This window comes from Apus apus, chromosome 2, assembly GCF_020740795.1.
Source record: "Apus apus isolate bApuApu2 chromosome 2, bApuApu2.pri.cur, whole genome shotgun sequence".
NCBI classification, from domain to species: Eukaryota; Metazoa; Chordata; class Aves; order Apodiformes; family Apodidae; genus Apus; species Apus apus.
Window position 1 is genome coordinate 16,685,625 of NC_067283.1, and position 22,020 is coordinate 16,707,644.

General features: G+C 37.2%; 1 protein-coding gene across 3 annotated transcripts in view; it reads left to right on the forward strand.

The window, feature by feature from the left end:
• Positions 1 to 22,020, forward strand: part of MPP7 (MAGUK p55 scaffold protein 7) — a 144,330-nt gene that overhangs the window by 35,047 nt on the left and 87,263 nt on the right. For all 3 annotated transcript variants that reach the window (XM_051610352.1, XM_051610354.1, XM_051610353.1), the window contains exons 3-4: positions 4,987 to 5,153; positions 17,672 to 17,790. In XM_051610352.1, the coding sequence (XP_051466312.1) occupies positions 5,117 to 5,153; positions 17,672 to 17,790 (156 nt within the window). In that variant the 5' untranslated portion in view covers positions 4,987 to 5,116. The remainder of the gene's footprint in view (positions 1 to 4,986; positions 5,154 to 17,671; positions 17,791 to 22,020) is intronic.

Consider the following 22,020-nt stretch of genomic DNA (forward strand, 5'->3'; position numbering starts at 1 on the left):
TGATAGAACATTATGATGATGGCAAAACTAGGAGAAAGGGAAGACAGCTGTTGTCCTTTACAGCTTGGGACAGTCCATCTTCTCAATGTTGCTGTGTTATTTAATAACATTTGGTAGTTGCCATAGATATTCCTATTTTTTTTTATTGGACTCTGTACTCAAGAGTTTTTTTGCCACTCTTTTCCATTATACCCACAGCTGAGTGAGTCAGAGACAGCTTCCTGCTTCTTCAGTGCCTTTGAAGTCCCATCATGTTTGTGTGCCGTGTCCTCTGTGCAGTAATTCCAGTTAAAGATTTTTTGAAAGTTTCTGTTGACAACATCCTTCTATCACCTGTAAGAGTGACTGACCAGCTTGAGAAGCCTGTCAGGACCTGGCAAGGGGGTTCCAGTAGCCTGTCAGAGACCCTGTGACTGAGGAGGTGGAAAGTTCCTCAGAGGAGTTTAGGGATTCAATAATAGATCACATTATGTTACAGCGTAGACCACCATTTTCAACTCCGATTTTGTCTACCAAAACAGATTTACTTCTCCTGGTCTAGAAAACCTCCTTTGGCAATTTCCTGTATTAACTAGGTTTTGGAGACTTGTATACATGGTCCTAGGCATTCAATTACTTGAGGCCCCATGGTGAATACAAGACTGAATGGCCATCACATTTCCTGTCTCCACATGAAGTCTCTATCTGGTAGTTCAAATACCATTTGTAGGCATGCTGGTTTAGTTCTGGAAATCAAAGTTACAGTCTTCATAACTGTTGCATCCTTCAGAAAAATAAGTTGAATGTTTCTTCTATCAAACAAACTGGTTTTATGTCCTTCAGCCCATCCTGTTCCACCCTTCCACCACCCCCCCCGCAATTTGTAGTGTCACTAAGTTCATATGTTTTATGTTTTTGCCTGTTTTAAATCAGTCAAAAGTCTTCGGTCTGCTTTCTAAATGTGACGAAAATCAATTTATAGTCATTGAAGTGCCAAAAAATATTAAGTGTCTTGTAAAATAATATTGCAGAAATAAATATTATGCAGTTTATTGAGGTTTGGACGGGGAGTCAAAGGTAGAACCAAGTCTTGATGCGTGGTGCTTGCCATAGAGACAAATTTGAATCCATTTTCCTACCTCGTTTTCTGTAGAAAAATGAACTTGACTAAAATAAATTGTATCTGTGAATAACACAGTCACCTCTATTCAAAAGCAACAGAGGATGCAAGGAAGAGGTTACTAAAGCTATAATTTTGTGGAAGGTTATCCACTCTTTGACTGCCTCCCACCCTTTTGTTTTGTTTGACTGCCTCTGTCCATTGTTACTAGTCCTCCTGCCTTGACAACATGGGTGATGGGGAACACGAGAGATCCCCTTGTGCCTTGCTAAGGGGCCCATCTGATTTGTGGGATATGCAGAAAGTTGGTTTTCTTGGACAGCTGTAATTCTAGGATTTTGCAGTTTTAGAAGTTGTTCCCAGGAGCCTCCTGCCCTGCTGATGGCTGTTTAGAACCAGGAGCTTTGGCACCCTGCGAAGTTGTGTCACCTTAATGAACCTGGTGGTGAATGAAGCTGGGCTCGAGCTGGGTCTGGCTGGGTGAAGGTGCTTGTGCAGCGAGCGAGAGTTTCTGAACGGCAGGGAAGCACGTCTGCTCCTTCTACTGACACCTCCTTTTGGTTTTTTAGTATCTGCCACTCAACCGGAAAGCCCTGGAAATAGAAACGTCTTTCATTATGCAAGTAAACAGGCAGAAAATAACGAAAATGATGTAATTCATTATTTCATTTACATGAACTATTATTTCTTCACATAATTAAAAGCAGAGGTAATCACAGCGCGTTAATACCTTTCGAGGAGCTCCTCTCCAGGGCTTGCGAAACCCGTGAAGGGCGGGACAAGGAGGTTCGGCCCTGGAGGGGAGGTGGGTGCCCCGCCCGGTGCCGCCCCGCCCCGCCCGGTGCCGCCCCGCCCCGCCCGGTGCCGCCCCGCCCGGTGCCGCCCCGCCCGGTGCCGCCCCGCCCGGTGCCGCCCCGCCCGGTGCCGCCCCGCCCCGCCCGGTGCCGCCCCGCCCCGCCCGGTGCCGCCCGCGGCCGCCAGGGGTCAGGAGCCGCGCGGGAGCCGCGGGGCCGGCGGCGGGGGGCGGGGGGTGCGGTGCGTCCCTGCCTCCCTCCCCGCGGCACGGCGCGGGTGCCAGCAACACCCGATACGGTGCGAGGTATAGAAGCAAGGCACAACTGGAATAATGAAATTTCAAAAATAAGCCCTTTTTAAAGGCTGGTTGTAACAGTCCTGCTGGGTATTGTAAATGCCTCAGGTGCACTTGATACTGCTGTTACGTTCCTGGCCTTGGCTTCTAGTTTTTATGGAAAGATGGATTGAACTTCAATTTAAGAATATTCGGTAATCCCTCTCAGGACATACTGTAACAGCTGGTATTTCTGTGTTGCAGCAAATCGATTCCATACTGCAGGCAGCAATGCCTATGGCTGGGCTCCGGCAAAAAATTCCAAAGCATTTTAAGTAAAAGGAGCCAAAGAAAATAACATCGTCACTGCAAAAATGTAGCTCAATTTGCAAGTTAGAAAAAAAATAAAATTAAAAATCCTCATTTCATTCCAGCAAAATATTATGCATTTTACTGGTAAGGATTTCATCAGGTCATTTATTTTTCATTAATATGTATTTAGGATCTGGGGGGAATAACTTTATGCTATGTATGTGTGAGCTTGATTTTTAAAATATTGAATCATGTACCATGACATAAAGAAAAATAAAGAAAATTATTGAGTTTAAATACATGACATATATGTAGATCAACAAGATTTTCCATGTTTTGCAGTCAACTTTTTTTTTAAGGAACCTGAATTTCTAATTAATAATAACACACCTTTAATGAGAATGCCTTGCGTGTTTTAGTTGTTTAGCACTTTAAGCTGCATATAAATCAAATATGTCCCATTAAAAGCAAGTAATTTTGCTTTAGCCAGTTTCTTTCACATATGAAAACTAAAAATAGCCCCATCCTTCCTGTGGCTGAACTCATCAGGGACCGCAGAGCAAGCTTAGAACATGACTTCTCCTTTATGGCAGTTGTATGTGTTAAAAAGAAAACAAGCAGAATTAATGCAAAGTGAGTATGTTCCTTCTTAATTGGTACAGCGTGTCCTTGGCTATGATAGAGTCTTATTTTCTTGCTTAAACTGCGCCCTGGCTAGCTCTGCATATAGATGTTTTACAATTTTGTCATCAGAAGATGAGCTTTCACTCTGAAACACTTAAAATTTAAAACAGAGATTTAGTTATTAGGCTTTGTGCTGATTTGATTACTGTAATTTTATTTGGAAACTGATGCTTTTTTAGTGAAAACTTACTTCATTTATCTTTAGCCCAAACTCTTATACCTAAAAAACCCCCAAATCCCAAAGCAATCTTAATAGATATTTTTAAAAGTTTTATTCATTCCTTTTCATCACAGAAGTAGTTATCTAGGCTGTAACTTCTGCTATATTTGCCATTTTAAGAATAAAAAATAATCCAGTTTCACTGGAGTTTGAAAGCTGCCATGCAAAAATCTTTCTTTGGGTAAACACTTAAGGGAAAAAAAGCTTTAAAAAGTTGCCAGGCTATTTAAACTATAGACTAATGCCTAGGGATGAATTAACCACTTGCTTATATCTACTAATTGATTTAAAACTTAACTTACTAAATAAAACCTTATGGGTGGTCCTTAATATGTGTAATACTTTTAGCAATGTGTGTTTTTGTTGTTGGTTTTTTTGTGGTTTTTTTTGGTGAAAAACAAAATTTTGAAGAGCGTACAGTGTTTACAGCACCTGTATATTACTCTTCCACAAGACTGTTGCCAAGTACAAATGTGTCCAAAATGTGCACTTTCAGAGCCAAGATGACTTCAAAAGTAGTTCTGATTAATATGAATATGTGTTTTAAAAAAAGGCAACAAAAAGCTAATCAACAGCAGCAGTAAAATGCTCTTCTATTTTTTTATTTTCTTATGCTAAAGTAGAAATACGCTGCTGTTTTCTTCAAGGATCCCTTTTTAGTTTTCCGAAATCCGGAGAAAACCCTTGATTTCTATTGACTTATACTTTCCTCTCTCCCGTTCTTCTCCCTGCAAACATATCAGCCCCTGCCCAACTATTAGTAATAATTTTAAGTCTTGAACTCTGAATTTCTTTTCACAGGTTTGTGTTCCAGTTTAATATTCTAATATATAATTTAAATAATGTTAATTTATATTTGAAATTGATTAATTCTTTTGTTACATTTACTCTGTTCTCCTCAAGTACAGGTTAAAAGAAAGACCCCAAATTTAGTATCAGTAGGCCTGTGCAATAATTAAAAAATGTCTTTAAAAATATACTGATTTAGTAGTAATCAATTACAGAAAAATACCTTATAAGGTCTGCATGAAAATGGCTCTGTCAACTCCATTAATCCAGCTGCTATTTACCTTAGAGAAGTGTTTGTCCCAGTCTTGCTTTTACAACTTCATATAAAATTTATATTTTCAGATTACAAATAAAAGTAGCATGTCAGATCTTAAATGAACTGAAAACAATTGAAAGGAGGTTAAGTAGAATTATTGAATGTGTTACCATACTAGTAAGTAATTTTTTTTTTTTTTTTTTCCTGGGATAGGTAGTAGCAAAATTCGAGGGGCTTAAATTATTCACTGTTTTAATAAAATAACCCCAAACTTTATTTCCAAAATACCTGACTACCTAGAGAGTATAATTGACAGGAGAGAAATGTGTTAAATTATTCTTCCAGCAGAATGGGATTGTAGGCTAGGCTGAAGAAAACAGAACTTGTTTCATCTAGGGGAAATAACCCTCAGAAGTCAGAAATAAATTAAAAACATTTTGTTTTGAGAGTCTTAAATCAAAAGCTTATTTTGTGATAATGATTGGATTTGGTTAGTTGCAGTAATTTACAGTTTAACAGTGTTCTTAATTGTAAAATTCTGTTTCTGTTCTTTCTAGGAGAAACTTACAGATAGCATAAATCTTCGTAGACAACTTGGCTGCAAGCAGTTAAACCGAAATTAACTTCTGCCTTCTGGCCGCAGAGTGCTAGTCTGACGTTCCTGCCTGACACTCTGCAGACTAAATCATGCCAGCGTTATCAGCTGGATCTGGAAGTGACACAGGTACGCAAGCCAAGGGGGACTGCATGTTTCCTCCAGGTCTCATTTGTTAAGTCTGCAGTCTCTATTTCAAGAAATGAACATCTCAACAGATGCTTAATTTAACACTTTAAGCATAACCTTTTCTCCCTGAAGTTAGTTTAGTTGTATGAAACACTACAGGAAAAATAAGTGAATTTTAAAAAGTCCCACTGCCATCTTTTTCCCTTCCATTCCCAGGACATGGCAACTCCAAACAGGCATTGTTTATGGGTCTGAAGAGTCTGGATTCAGCTCTCAGCATGGTTCCTATAATGTTAACTTGAAAACGGAGGAGGAAAAAAAAAGATGATATCATACATGCCTTAATATTTGCAGCAGTCTAGACTATCCCCTCTGTGAGTTACAGTTATCAGTGAAGTTATTTCTGAACACAGACTGTGTAGTTTTGACACTTCTTTAACAAATTAGGAGAAGAAAAATACTGTCTCAAGTTGTCTTCCTTCCCTTGCCATCCATGTCAGAGTCCAGTTCGTATCACCGACGGCAGGCGGTGGGAGTGCAGATTTATAGCTTTCCATAGTTTTCACCTTCTGCATTGCAATATCAGGCTATATTCAAAGGTTAAATCTCACCTTGCTATTATGTATACATTCTCTCTGTCTGACAATATTTTTGTCACTTTTTTAGGGACAGCTAAAGGTAGTATTTTTGCTCCACTATGTTTGGTAAATAGGTGATCCAACCGAGGTTACAATACAAAGATTCCCATTTTCTACCCCTGTCATTGTTATTTGAAATCACATAGTTTTATGCACAAGAAGTAACAGCAGGATTGTGAAAATGCAGAGGGAGATTTCAATTCAGGAACCCAAAGAATATGTATATAATGAACTGCATTTGATTATTATTTGAAATAGACTGTACAGTGAGTGATATTTTTTTTTTCCTCCAATCTCTGGTTCATGTAAAATTTGTTTTAAATGAAAAGGTTAATCTTTGGAGTTTGGAGTTTACTTATTTATTACCATGGGGAGGCAGGGGTTGTGTAAATTCTATGTGGGGTTTTTTTGCCGCCCTATTCCTGTATTTAAGGGATTTGACTATCATCTTGCCAAACCCTACCTCTGCATACCTGTCTTTTCTCCCCCTTCTCCCATGGAATTAAGTGCAGCTGAAGCTGTTTAGTATGCTAAAGCTGAATTTGAGAAGTTTTGTCAGGGTCTGCTCTGGGCTGATTTTCCACTCTGAAGTTTTGCTTTCTTTGTCATGCAGCCTTTTGTGTCCTTTGAAAACTTGTTTTTTAAATTATTTTTACTTGGCCAAATGCTTTCTGACATTCCAAAAGTCTCAAGAACATGTTGAGATGAACAGCAGGGGGATGTGTGATGACTGGTGTCTGATGCTGACAGTTTTGATTGTTTTATTGTTTGAAGACTGTTAATATGTCCAAAAGTAATAACCATGAACATAGTCTCTGAATAAAGGACTTCAATAAATGAAAAAATAAAATAATTTTAAAACACTCCAGTTTTAAAATTATGTGTTAAAGTGTCTCTAAAAACATGTTTTATTGTGCTATTTAATGCATAGAATGCTCCAAGTACATCTTTGATAACTATAGTGTGAGATAAAGATCAACTATCTCCATTCTCCCAGGCAATCTGTAATAAAATATATGCAACATGAATATCTTGCTGTTAAATAATCCTGCTTGTTAAATCCAATTTGTTTTTCTACTGCAAGTTGTAAATTGTTTCTTTAAATAAAAAATTTCATTGGGAGGGAAAAGAGAATTCTTTCTCTTCTTCCACTTTCTTTATTGTATTTTCTGATGGGGATGATAGGTTATTAAACTATTTTTTGATGATTACATCAAAACTGTGCTTTCTGTCCTGGTTACAATACAGGTGGTTTCTAATCAGAGCTATATTTTTCTTCTATTGCCCCCACTCTTAGAATGAAAAAAGAGAAACACACACAAAAACTATTTTCTTACCTCTGTCATTCCTTGGTGGGTAGACCAGTTTTCCTCTCGTCCTGCCTACATAAGCTGATGGTGTGACGCGTAATGAGTTGAAGCTGCTTAGTCCATGAGAGGACTATCTGGGATACTGTGGAGTTAGCAAGACATTTAGTTGGGGACCTAACAAAAGTGCACCTTTAGTGTAGGGCTGCAACTTTGTTTTATTAACACACTCAAACATAAGCACAACCTAGCTTATTTTTTGTCTGGTATATCCGGATGAAGTAAAAGTGAACCTGGATTTAAAAATGAGCTAAAGACTTCATTGAGGACTGTAAATAGAATATATCTGTGAATATCAGAAAGTTGCCAAGTCATGGACTGTTGGAAACTCAGACACTAGTATGCAAGCATTTATTTTCTTTTTTTTTTTTTAATAGTCTTAGGCTTTAGGCGACTATCAAAAGCAGGATAGTGTTCATGATGGGCCACATTTGATCAGGCTAGGTATGGCATTTACCAGTCTTCCACAGGCATTTACAAAAAAAGAGAGGCATTTACCAGACTTTGTAGTATGATAAATCAAAAGCATAGCTACAATATTTGCAATATTTTGTTTAAAACATTTGTTTTAATTTAGATTTATCAAGTGACTTTGAAATTAATCTTGTGCCTTACCAGCCTGGTTTGGCGGCTTAACTTTAAGACAGAGGGAAAGGCTTGTGTGCACATGGTTCTTTCTGTTCAACTGTATAGAAACCCTGTTTTTATATAATAATAACAACAGTTTTTTTAAAAGAACTGCTTGTTGTTTATAACATGTGCATGATCCTGCTCCTGCCTCAAGGTTTATAGTCCCATCCCTGTCAGGTCAAAGTTATCTTAAAGCAACAATCTTGAAAGGATGGCTGAGCTCCTGCCTGAGTCTGTATCATAAGTTTCAAGTATTTTCTGTGTTGCAAGTCTCCCTGAACTCTGTATGCAAGCCCATCAAGTAAGTCTGAAAAGTGAGAAAGAAGCCTTGCTCTTTTGCAGGGAAGGCAAGTCTGCGAGATGTGGCATTGACTTATCTGATATATTTAGGAAGATAGAAGCTTGCAGTCCTGGCTTCATAGTAGTTGATGGCAGCTTTGTTGCTGACTTTGGTGGAGCCAAGATGACATCAGTATGCTTTAAGTGTTGTTTTAGTGTGAAAAACATCGTAAAATTGTTACAGATTTCTTTCCTCTCAACCCTGTATTGAGCTTTCTCGGCTGACAAATTTACAAATGCTTTTCTGTTTGTTCTTAAAAACGAGCGCACGGGTGTGCAAAGCAGACTGTGTTTTTGATTCACGTATTGTCAGCAGGAAAATCACATTTACGAGCCAAGTTTGGCCACCAAGGAAAATTGTGTGAGATTGCTTAAATATAATGAGTCACAAGCAGTTCTTGATTTTGAATATTGTAAATCATAGAAAAAATGTGCTAGGCTTACATTAATTACTTCTTGAGTACGTATAGGAACTAATGATGTGCCAGGTAGTGGATTTTTTTTCAGTATTACAAGCCTGTAATACTGAATATATGTTAGTTTTTTAAATTTTAAAAAAATCAAACAATACATTTGTTACTAACCAAATTAGAAGTTCAGGTGGCCTTTAAAATATTCAGGTTTTGTGTTTTCTTCTCTGTTTTGTAATGATACAAAATACAGCTCTGAAATTTGTTTCAAATGTTGGATATTTTTCCCCACTGTGTTTGTAGTAGTGTATTCTGTGATTCTTTAAGAATTATCTCAACTTCTGAAGCTGCATGCTATTGATGTCGATGTAGTGAATTCTGGTAGAAATATTTTCCTAGAATATGATGTTATTTTGATAGCCCGTATGGATTACCTCCCAGTCAAGTGAGACCACCGCAAGCAGTATGAAGTTCAGAGACTGTTTTGTGCTTCTCAACACCAAAAGTTGCTGTCCTTGCTTTTACTGTTTTCATGTAGATATCTTCCCTTTATTTACTGCTAATGCATTTTAATAAGCTTGCCAGCATAAGATCTGGGCTCATTGTTATGTCATGAAGGAAATTTAGGAGAGTGATGAAGGAAAGATTTCTGGGAGTAGCTCTTCAGTCGGAGGCTGCCAGGTGAAGGCTTGCAGGGTGACTGAATCCTGCTCCAAACTGCCTCTGCTTCCCTGCTGACGTGCTGTGCTGCAGTAGAAACGGCGCAGGGGGAAAGAGGCTTCGTTTGCCTGCTTCACACTGCTGCTTGCAACTTAGGCACAGGTGTGTCACCACAAGTGTAGTATCTAAATGCCTTTGGCTGCATCATGGTTTTAAGGCTACTGAAATTTCTCACCACATAGAAATGCACAGATAGGGCTAGATTTTAATGAAAACCGTTATGCTAGCTGAGGCAAAATTTATACTGAATTAATAAATAGAGGCAATATTTTACTGTGCATTCTTGAATTCTGCCCATCTCCAGCTGCCAGAGACATTAAATGGCTTGTAGGTTAACATTAATATGAAAGATTTGGGAAAATATTAGACATATGGCTAGCCTTAATTGATATCAGATTTAATTTTTAAAAATATAACTTGCTGGTCTTGGAGAGGGTATTTATTTTGGTATCAACATATTTATGGTGACTGTTGGAAAACTTGTGCAAAGTAGAATGAAATTTCTCCAAACTGGTCTGGTTTGGGTTAATATTTTATATTATGCTAGATGGATTCAGCAGGGTGGAATCAGAAAATGTGTGCAATTATATTTGCTGATGGTAAACTCTTTAAAACTGTTACCCTTATTAGACACAAATTTAAAATCATGTGGTCTGGCAGCTGCAACAATTTTTAATCTTTTTTTTTTGTGAGCAATGTGTAGTTTTGTGTTCAGTTTGAAAGTAGGACAGCCTGTATTGTTTCTAATAGAATCTTAAATGTATAGGTACATTGGTTGGACCAAAAGCTTGTGTAATTACACAAAGGGTTGACAGTTCCTAGTGATGTCAGACGTCCTTTGCCAAAAGCAGACTGTCGTGCTGCACCGCTCAAGTGTCACTGTGCCAGCTTTGGCACAGCTAGCACAGCACCTATCGTGTGCTTGCTGTCTGCTTAGGATTGCGGGACACGACACAGTCTGAAACATTGTGATGCATGATAATCAAATGGTGTTTCTATCAGTTTTAGGGACAACTGAGTTGAAAATAGTTTCAGCTTCTGTTGTTGAAGTCTTTATTCAGTCTCTTAATGAGATATTGGGGCCTCATTTTGCAGATGTAAAATGCCACTTCTCTTATTCCATGCCATCCCTCCTCAGAGCCAAGTCTCTTGACCTTGCAAACTGTGACTAAAGAGTTAAACATGGTGAGTGTGCCCAGTGACATCCTAGTGCTGGAATGACTTCTTTCCTGACTGACTGCCAGGTACTTGCTATTGCCTCCTCTAGTGTTGATGAAGGCCTAGATAGAAATACTAAACTGTTGTCTCTACAAGGGACCAGTCAATTAGTCAAGGTTATTCAAGGTGTCCTAGTATGCAGGCTTTGTTGGACAAGCCAGGTTTTCAAAGAAGATTTTCTTTCATAGGGTTTAGAAAAAAATGTGAATGTCAGAGCTTTGTATGAGCTTTCCACGAGCTGCTTATTAATTTTTGCTTGATAGGTCACTTTAAATCAGTTTTATGTATGTGTTATTCTTAAACTATTAGGAGCGTTTTTGAATTCTCATGGGAGTACATTTTAGGAACTTTAAAAATATCCTTGTTGACACAGCATCTAGTAACTACATTTTGAGGGTTTTTGATTTTGAAGTACCTGTGATGAGCTCTACAATCAAGAACTCTGCAGCAACAGTCTTGGGCCATATGCATGCAAATAGAGATCAACTATTTAAAGCACATCAGAACATAACGGTATGTGGTATCCTAAATCTGAAATACACATGTTGTGACAAATCCTGAAAGACCAGTAACTGTTTCAAACAACTGTGAATTCTTTAGCTTCAGGAGCCAAGTTTCAAAACTAAAGACTTTTCCATTTTGAAGGAAATAATATTTTTAAAATCGGAGGGATTAAATGATTTCTCCCTTTCAACATTTTCTGTCATAACATTGTTTTAAGGTGGGTTAACAAATTACTGTAGCTTTGGCGAATAATAATAATTAGGTACAACTTCTAAGTTAAAAGAAAGTATTGCCCTTAGTAAGTATGTAATCTTGTTCTTTGAGGACACTTGTGGCAAAATTCTCATTTTCATAATGAAAAAATAGAACATTGACATTTTTATTGCTGTGCTATCTGTAAGGATTTCAGCATTTTATTTTTTTTGTGAATTAGCAAATGAATCAAAAGGGATATTTCTTCAAAGATGCTGATCACTTGCATGTCATATTTACCTAGTTATGCTGTATTCTGTACCTTTGAAAATTAGACTAATCTTTTAAAAATGCTAAACTGCGAAATTAAAAAAGCTACATGCAGAAATGAGTCCATCACTCTGGTTCTGAGGAGAAAAACTGTTAGTCTTAAACTTTTTTGCAGTGTCAGGAAGCCCATATATTCAGCGGAATTACTTAAGAGAGCATAAAGAAGAACTATTTGTAGCACATAAAGTGGTCTTTTTTACAACTGGAGTCTGATAGGACAGTGCAGTATGTCTGCCTTAATCCATATGTGCACTGCATATGTTTTTATTTAACCTGTGCATAAATACTGATCTCAGATTTCCAAATAAAATTATTTTCAATATTTGGTGTTAGTGACTGATTTTATTATGCAGCACCAATGATGTCAGAATGAGTGTTTCTGCTGCAATGCTGTTTGCTTTTGTGTAAGGCAAGTGTTGTCTGAGCCTTTATAGAACTGTAAAGTACAGTTCAAATGTGAAAAAATGTCAGCTTGTTATAAGTGGCAGCAAATGGTGCTGATTATTTTACCTTTGACAAAGTGGAAAATTTAAAGGTTGGCGTGTCCCATTTTATTAATACAATAAAATTTTACAGTGTTGTTCTGGGCTTAGATGTATGTTCTTTAGTGTTTATTATCCCTCAGTTACTGTAAAAATTTTTGATTTGAAGTCTGGCATAATTGTTCAGAATGCTAATTCAGGAAATTAATTAACATATGAAAGCAAATGTACATCCATTTGCCTTCACTTCTTCCCTTACGCTAACCAAAACAAAGTTGGTGTTTTCTTGTAATATGCAAGAGTGATGGAACGCAGAGACCATATTTTTTATCATTTAGCACTGGTTTATAGCTTCCACAGACTTGTCCTAATAATGAAGCTATGAAGGATATGACAAGAATGGTGATATTAAATTTCTCTAGACTAACAGTAAATTTTTCCATTCTGATGTCAAGAATGTAGAGCATCTGGAATCTGCAGTATGAGTGGTTCAGTATGGGAACACTTTCATCTACTACTTAGCCATTTATTCTCCTCCTAGGAACAAGCAGTCTTCTGTAGAATATAACACTACGAAGGAAGCCGTTTTCTAGAACTGGAAAAATTCTTTCTATCCCGTTGTTTCTGATTTAAAAGCTTTCCATTGCTGCTTCGTCTTAAATCTTACTGCATGTGCAAATTCAGCGTACACATTTTTAAATTGGAATTGCCATTATTGCACACTCTGTTCTTCAGATCAGAGGTAAATTGTATTAATTAAGCTTAGGAAGAGCTGAAGATGAAAAGACTGCTCAAGTGTGTTCAAAGAACAAATTGAAATTTATCTGTCACCTTTTTAAGCAGGGACAGTTCTGAGTTTTTAAACATAGCTGGATTTTCCCGTTAAATTATTTCCTTAGTCCAAGCTGGCAGAATGCTACAGATTCTTCAGAGTAGTTTCTCTATCCATGGCAAGTTTTTATAAATTTCAGATGATGTATGTGTATTTACATTATCTACATTTGTATAGTTTATATGAAGTACTTCTGTAGGTGTGGTTATCTAGTCATTGGGTTTTAATTGACTGTGTCACTTTTCTTGGCTGAACTGAATTTCATTAAATGTACTGTATTTCCAATATTCATTACTTTTAAATTCCTATCTTCTTGAGTCAGGTAGTCAGATTCAATAGACTATATAAGCACCTTCAAACAACCCCCTCTCCCTTCCGCTCTTTCAAGAGTTTTCTAGTATTCCTGTGTGCAATGCTTTTCTCCTTTTACTGCTGTTTTCATACTATAGGCTTTTAGTGAGTTCACATAAGTCTTAGATACTGTACCTAATTTATGTAACATCAATATAAATAGCAGCATATAAGTGTCTAAAACCCAGGAGGTCGTTTGTGTATCTGCAATTGATTCCTTTGGTGGACTTGGTACTGCAAGATTCATAGTTGGACCCAATGATTTTAAAGGTCTTTTCCAACCAAACCAATTCTCTGATTCTTTTACTTCCGCTAGATTATGTGACCTTTTTAAATCTAGAAAGGGTGCTTTTTCTTCCATTTCAATTATTTGGGAATGTCCAGGTATTATTACATTGTAATCTGCTTGGGTTTTTTTCTGAAGTTGTAGAACTGACTGGACTTAGTTTCCCTCTTGTAATTGCAAAATACTATTTCATCTCCACTTTAAATTTACTGTTAATTTTTTTAATGTATGCTCAAGTCTTCTGGGACCTTTAAATAAATTATCTACTATTAAGAAAAACTCATTTACTTTGATTTTTGTGTAAGTTGTATTTACTTTACTGAATTTTGACATCTGAAGTATTTTGATACTAGAAAATCCCAGTGGGCGTATGATTGCTTTTAAATATAAAAGCTGGTTAAATTTAGGCAAACTAGACTAAAACAGATTACTAGCAGAATTGCAGCAGTTTATTAAAAGAAGGATTATTTTTTTTTCCCCGAGACTCTTCACAGTGTTACCAACACCAGGCATTAAAAAAGAGAGGGTTGTGGGGTTTTTTTTTCTCTTTATTATTATTTTTTTAAACACAACTTCTAGATGCTTTTTAGAAAGTTTTTTTGTGTGTGTTTATTTAAATTGTGGACATTTTTCAAAAAAGTGTGCAAAATACTTTTTTTCATAGGAGGTCCATGCATGTGGTATGACTCAAGGAGGTGGGATTCTTAGGATGAACATCAAACTGAGACCAAGAGCATAACTGAGGCCTGGCAGCCATGTGCTTACAATGGTAGTATTCAGCTAGGACAAGCTGAGATACATTTTATTCTGAGGCTTACGTGATAAACATGCATTTTTAGTTTATAAAACAGTTCATTCGAATATAGGGGTATAGCTATGACCTTTTTGAAAGTTAATTTTTGTTTTTAGAAGTGATCAGAAGTGTTCAGTATAGCATCACTTCAGGTTTTATAATTGCTACAGTGAGAAACTTGCATTTATTTCAGTGGCCTTTGCCTCTGGCTGGCATAACCACCTGAGATACTAGTTAGAAGTTTTGCAGGAGGTTGGGCTGAAGCAGTCTTCGCTGTTCAATCCAGATTACTTCCTTTGCCACATGGCAGCATCTCTGTACAGTGGCACCTTACAGGGCAGAGATTTGAGTTACAGCCCTTCAGGTGTTGAAAAGATGGATGTGACAAGTTATCAGATCTGACAGTTTAAATTAGGCCAATGTGTAGTTGCCAATGGAGTGGTTCCAACTTTGTTACCAGTTTACAGTAACTTGACAAATTATTTTGTCCCTGTCCATATCACAGAAGCACTTTATTTTAAATCTCATTTGCTAATAAAGTCATATGCCAGCCACAATTTTGACTGTTTCTTTACACTGCAATGAACAACACACTTTGTGTAATTAAGACAAATAAGATGCAACATTTTGGTTGAAGGGATGCATGTAGAAGAAATACATACTAGGTTTCTTTATTTGTATAAACATGAGTTGCTATCTGAAAATTTTTTATTTTGTGGTACTGGGCACCATGGAAGGAACAAGAAAAAATTAGACTCTGTAAAGATAAGTCTTTACAGGTCCTAGCACCTCCTGCTGCTATTACCTACTGTTTGGAAGGAGGTGATCTAGAATGGCACAATTTTAACTTTAGACATACTGTAGTTCTGTATCATCTGTTGTCCCCAGTTAAATACCCTACATCCTCCTCCTGCCTGTTTTTCATTTGGCTCCTCGATTAATGTCTTTTTATTCCTGGCTATCTAGTGCTCAGTTTCAAGAGGAGTCTGAAGAGCAGGAGTGGGGTGCTCTCCAGCACACTGCACTGTGTAGTCCTTGGGTTCTGCTATTGTGCAGAAGGGCAGGATTCTGATTTCTTTCTGACTCAAAGCTATAAACACTGAAATGTAGAGCCAAAGCAGGACAGAGCTAGAAACACAGTCATGATACTGAATAAAATCAGTCTGCACCCATGTAATTTTCTCCCCTTCTGCAGGAGAGTTGTACAGATGGGGTGACTTGCTGCCGTAGATATCGGTAGCGCACTAGGGACACAGACACCCATTTCCCTAGAACGGGCAATTCGGGGGTCTATGATCAAGTGAAGCCTACAGACACTTTTGAGCTGGATGTGGAAACCTTAATGTGTACCAGCACCTGCTGGGTTAAGTCAGTCCTGGAATGCCAGCAGGTGGGATTTTTCTCTGGGAGTTCTGTGCATAAAAATTAAGTCTCATTAGAGGCAGATTTGGTCTCACCCAGTGTTACTACTGTAATAGTTAATCCATCAGGAAACACGAACTTTCATTTTATTTTCACCAGGGATTTAATTATCAAAGCTTTGAGCAGCAATAGCTACAAGGATAGAATAGTTTCATAGTTGATTTTATGTGCAAATGAAGCAGCTCTGGTGGATCAAGGACAAAAAAAACCACCTTACTGTCTCACATCTATTTGAAGAGAGTGGCTCAAGTTAATATTTTCATTCTTCTGAACAGCACAGATTAATTGTTCCTGAGCAGCTATGCCACAGTATAAGATTACATTAAATCTCAATTCTATTTTTTAACAACCTTTAGGTTATTCTGAGGTAAATGTATTTGTAGTAATAAAAGTGGCTATATGCAGAAATACAAGTGTAAAGAAATGGTTTAATTTTCTAAATGAAAATGTTTTTGCAGCATAAATTTTGTGATAATGACCATTTTTGTGAAGTGCTGAAGTTGTAATAGTGTGGAATAGTTGGAGCCAAGAGTCCCATTCAAGTCTCTGTTCTCTGGGTGTCAGCTCAGGCACTGACTGTGTCTTGCTAGGCAAGGCTCAGCATTCTTTTTCTATCTGTGCAAAGTTCTAGTGGTTTGAGTTGTATCATCTTTTTGCAGTATTTCTGAAGCATAAATAAGAGCAAGATTCTAAGAGAAATGAATGTCAACCACTAAAACTGCTTGGACCATAAAAGGACTGTATCTGGAAGGAACATTTTTTTCCCCAGAATATTTTATGGAAAGGCAGTGGAAAAGAAAAAAATGTTAATTAATCAGACTCTGAAGATGCTGTATGTAATTTTGAAAGGGATATGTAATTCCTGGAAAGGCTGTGAAACAAATATTCTAAAAAGTTTTAGGGAGGTAAGAGGCATAATAATGATAGGTAACCTGTAACTTACAACAATGTTCTTTACCAGTAGAATATCTTGTAAATCCTTCCATGTGATCAACAGCAGCACTTACTCAGACTAAAAATAATAGCAGGACCATGTATCGTGGATCCCAGGAGACTATTGGTGCTTTTGTAGACAGCAGACAGGAGAAAAAGGCATTTTGTCCTTTTTACCCCAAGTAATCCCACTGGAAAATTAAACATATGCTATGAATTGATATCAGCTCATGCCAGGTTACCTCCCTAAAGAGGGCTGCTGCAAACACTGTTGCTACATTTCTTGGACAGCATTTTGATGGCCTGCATGCATGATGGATATTTTATGCTGTATGCTACTGTGGAACAGTGTGCTACTGTCTGCCCCTCGGAGACTGCTGCTGAGGTGTGCCACAACTAACTGGGAACAGCAATTGCTTTAACCCTACGGAGAAATCTCAAATACCTGCAAGTTAAAAATGTTACTGAAATACTTCTCTGTGTGACTGTGTCTGGGAAAACTGCTGGTTTTGTTTTTTAAGGCTTAATCCTGCAAAACAGAGCAGTTCCTTTTGTCTTGCTGTGGATTCCTACTGAACATGGGATAAAAAAATATTAAGCAGTATATTAACAAGAAATATTGAGAGAAACCACGAGCCCTTTTTTAATGGACCACCCTATCCAGTTTCTGTTCTTTTAAGGAAGTTTTTCCTATTCATGAGTCATTTCACTCTTTGGCTAACATCAAGGGAAATGGAATAACGATTAAGTGAAAGAATGTATGTTTTTTTTCTGGTTTTGTCCTTTTTTTCAAAACCTTTATGAATTTTCTCTATATCCTTGTGTAAATATATATATGGATGTAGAAGTTCAAAACTGTGACAAGGTAAAAAGTGCATTGCTAATACTTGATTCGTTAGTAGTTAAAAATACAGTTCCTTCTGGTTCTACAAGTTAACATTATGCTGGATACTCCAGACTCACTGTTCGGTTAAAATGACATGCTCCAGGCAGCCAATTACACAGAACTGTTAAGTGAAATTAATGAGATCACCTCTAGATTACACTTTGTGTTTTATTTTCATTTTATAGGTCTGTACGAGCTGCTGGCTGCATTGCCAGCCCAGCTGCAGCCACATGTGGACAGCCAGGAAGACCTGACCTTCCTCTGGGATATGTTTAGTGAAAAAAGCCTTCATTCACTGCTGAAGGTAAACCACATTTAAGTCAGATTCTCTTTGAGAAGAGCGTATGGAAAAATGTTTTGAGCGCCATCTAGTAAACCAGTGATCAAACTGTTGCTCAGTGAAAACAAAACAGCCTTGTTTTAACTCAGTTTCTGTCAGGGGTGGAAGTTGTTAAATAAGATTCTACCAAAAATACATAGATGATTTCATTTAAGAGTGATGTTTTGGCAGTGTAATGTTAATGCAGCAAACATATGTTATTTGCCCTTGTTTAGAAAAAAAAGAGTATGAAATAGTAGCAGGAAATCTGAGACTTCTTTATGGTCAACATTCAGGACCTGGAGTTTAGCTTAAATAAATAAATGTTCACAGCAAAAATTAGAAGGAATATATTTTCTGAGGTCAAGTATGGCAACAGTTCAGTAGCCACATTAATTTAAAATAATTTCCTTTAACAAAGTCAACTGAAATTCTAGTAAGCTGTTTCTTTTATTGGCTTGCCTCCATTTAAAATTGTGTTTTGCACATAAATATGTTGGACTAAAGTTGAAAGAACACCTCAGTAAAGTGTCCTGCAATGAAAATGATCAGCAACAAGAAATCAAAGCATGCCATGGGAGTATGCAGAGCTACCCTGATAATGTTAAAATTGCTTATAGCAGAAAAACGGGGCCAGTCAACTGGTTAGAAATGTTCCACTCCTACAAAATGCTAAGTATGTGTTCAGTCTCTACTGCAGAGCTAATTAAAGTTGGAAGGAAATTTTGAGGTCTCCAATGAGTCAGTAGGTGATAATAACTCGTGTCGTGACTATATCCAGACTCGCACATAATTGAGGAGAACATGTTATCCTTGTCAGTCACTGATCTAGAGGAAGCTTAAAACTGGGATTATTCCAGGGTAGGTTTGAAAGAGTAATCTTCTATTTATTTTGGTTATTTTATTCTGGAAAAAGATAGAAAAATGTTGACACTTGGTCAAAATTATTTTCAAAATAGCTGAGAATTTACATTTAAAAGTAAACATGAGTACTGTCTAGTAGTTGATACACAAAAGCAACAATCAAAGGAACAGCACTTGGCAATACTTGCTTGTCTAAATAATTTAATTAGAATTTCCTAAGTGCAGTGATTCCCAGGATTCATACTGCTTTGCTGCAACTGTCTGTTCAGGTGGCTCAGAAGATCACTGCAAGAGGAACACTGGTCATCTTTCTAATATAGGCTGGCAGTGCATGCATCTAAGCAAAATGTTAGGCCTGTTGCTAGATTGGTTTTCTTTCAGGATTGGGAATTAAAAAGACATATTGAGGCAAAACTTAAACCTTTTCAAACTCCTTCATTTGCTCCCTTTTGCCTCTTCCCCCCAAAGGAAACAGTAATATAGTTTACTCACCTTGAGTATACTTTGTGTTTGGAAAAGTTTAGTCTCCTACTGGCTCTCCTAGTTGCGTGCCCTAGTTACCATGTTGTTTGTTATTGCCGGGTGGAATGGTCTTTCTTTTTTTAACAAGGAAGAATTCATCAGAAAGCTTTCTTGAGTGAGATAGAAAGTTTTGGGGATCTGTGAAAGGTCACATTATTGCAGTTGCAAGAAGAAGGCATTGAAGTATTGCATTGAAGTATCTTGTTGGTTTTAGGTCCAAGGATTAAATACATTTGTAACTGATCCTGCAGACAGTTCTGCTAAAGTCCTATTAAGTCTCAAACTATCTTAAAATGACTTAACTCTTGAAACTGCACCTTTAGTGTTCACTGGTGGCAGTTTTTTTAATGCGCCATACTAATTTCATTCAGATGACAAAGTTTTTTAATTATAACAAATTGACACTAATAAGAGCATCTGATCTGACCCAGTGCATATCACAGAACCTCATGTTTTGATTTCTGTGGTGTTAAGATATAGAATGTAGGGCATGAAGAGCTTTCAAAAGGTAACCTAGTTCATATCCCTGCCCTAAGACAGGCTTCATGGTATTTGACCTTTAATGCATTTTTTAGAATCATAGAATCATAGAATCATAGAATTGAGAAGAATAGAAGAATTGTTCACTATCCTATCAAGTTTCAGAGAAAGCAGACCATAAGTTTTTTGGAAGACAGCTGTAGGAGCAGAAGAAAGAAACCCAGCTGCCATAATTTTTCCTTTGTTACAAGGCTTCAGAAGCACCAAATCTTTCTTTCTGGGTTCTGGTGTCTTATTTGAAAGACTGTTCTTCCTAGCAGTAACTTCTTAAAGTCAACTGTTCTTGTAATGACAAATGTTTTTAATTTCTCAGACAGAGAATATTGACAGATATTTTGTAATTTAAAAACAAAACAAAAAATAAGCACTATCTTAGAGCCAAGATGTTGTGATCCTGGCATGTGTTGGTTTTGAAAGAAAATGAGCATGGGTATACTACTAATTAGGCACTAACATTTCTGTATTTAAGATAGACACACGGCTTTATAAAAATTTCTAAGCTGATCTTGTTACTTTACTGTCTAATCATTTCAAATATTAGAAAAGTGGTGCTTTTTTTTTTTTTTTTTTTTTTCTAATTTGTAAAATGGATAAGATGCTCCAAATTGCTTGAAAGGTTTGAGTATAAAATGAACTTTCTACTTTTCCTACAGATATTCTAAGTTTTATTGGTACATAATGATCATGGTGTTTTCTTTATGGTTGTATACTGTGCCACATGGTTTGCTATTCTGACTCTCTTAATGTTGAAAAGAAGGAAAAAAGGAGGAGAAAAAAAAAAAGAAGCCCCAAACCTTGTCTTGGAGTTCTCTTCATTCAGTATTGTTGGACAGAAATCTCTTTGTGAACTTGGATCTGCCTGAGCTGTTCTAAGAAATCTGAAATGGAAAAGTTGTATTAGATCATCCAGTCCATTCCCCTGCAAATACTGGATTGTTCTCTACAGTACATTCCTATTGTAGTAAGTAAAACCAGCAAAAACTGATGCAACTTTTGTTGCTGTCCTTTTTTCTCAATAGAGGAATCTGTTGATCTGACTTTAGTTTGCAAAGTATAGAGAAGAGGGAGACCACGACTGTTGTTGACGTTTTGGAAGAGAAAACTGGCTCTGCATAGTGAATGTTTAAAATTTGTCTCTGCTTCCCTCAATTTGTTACTTCCTTTTATGATTATACTGCTCTCTGAAGCTCTACCAAAAATCTTCAGCCATCTCATTATTTTTTATATAGCAGAGATCCCAGTAATAATGTGGAGATTTATAGAAAAGAAACACGAATAGATGATCCTTCAGGGTAATTATGAGCACTAAAATAGCTGAAACCTGAAATAGTACACATGTGCTCTACTTAGATTTTTTTTTAGACGAGTAGAAGGGATAAATAAATATCTGTTCTGACTACTCTTCTAGCTTATTTTTAGAGGAGCTGCAAGAATTTCCATGTGTGTTCACTTGCTGTTAGCGAACCAGACATGTTTTACTGTTTGTTTAGCGCCAAGATGAAGCTTTTACTTGCACTGTTGCCTTAAACATTTCTGGTTGGAGATGTAATGCTCAAGAATTGAATAAGCTTATCTGTTGGGCTGCTACTGAAGTATTTCTTAACCAATTGAATTTTACTGATTGGTTTTGGCCAGCTCAGAGGATGCAGAGTTTATAGCCACTTTGCATTATGAAAAAGAAGGCACAGCAAGTGGTATTGGGGAAGAGTTTGTACATCCAGAAAGCAGTATGTGGCACTGGGAGAGAAAATAATTACAGCAAACCTAAGGAATATCTGATTAATCTAGTCTGTTTTTTTATAACTGCATAATATTTTGGAAGCTAGCCCTGTGAGACCTTAATTTGTACTAATTCTCTATTAGTTTCACCAGGAAATGTACAAGAGCTTTACACACAAACTCCATGAAGAGAGCTGTTAATCTGTAGGATTAGTGACTTTGCATCTACAGTGTAGAATCAGAGAATTTCCATAAGGTTTCATGGCATGTTTTACATTAGAGGATAGACTTAACTCATAATTGCCCAACCTTTCACCTGGGAAGAGCTATGCAGGTTCTTTTCACCCTCCTGAAGGGGTTTAGTGGTGCAGCTTCCTCTACCCTGTAATGTGTCAGACATCCTGTAGCCAACATCCAGATGGATGCAGCACAGATCATGGGTGTTCACCTCCCGTGTTGTGCATCAAAATGGTGAGTGCTCCTGCCTGGGCATATACTCAAATGGTGAGTGCTCCTGCCTGGGCATATACTCAAGCGTCAACACATTTGGATCTTCTTCCCTGAAAGAAG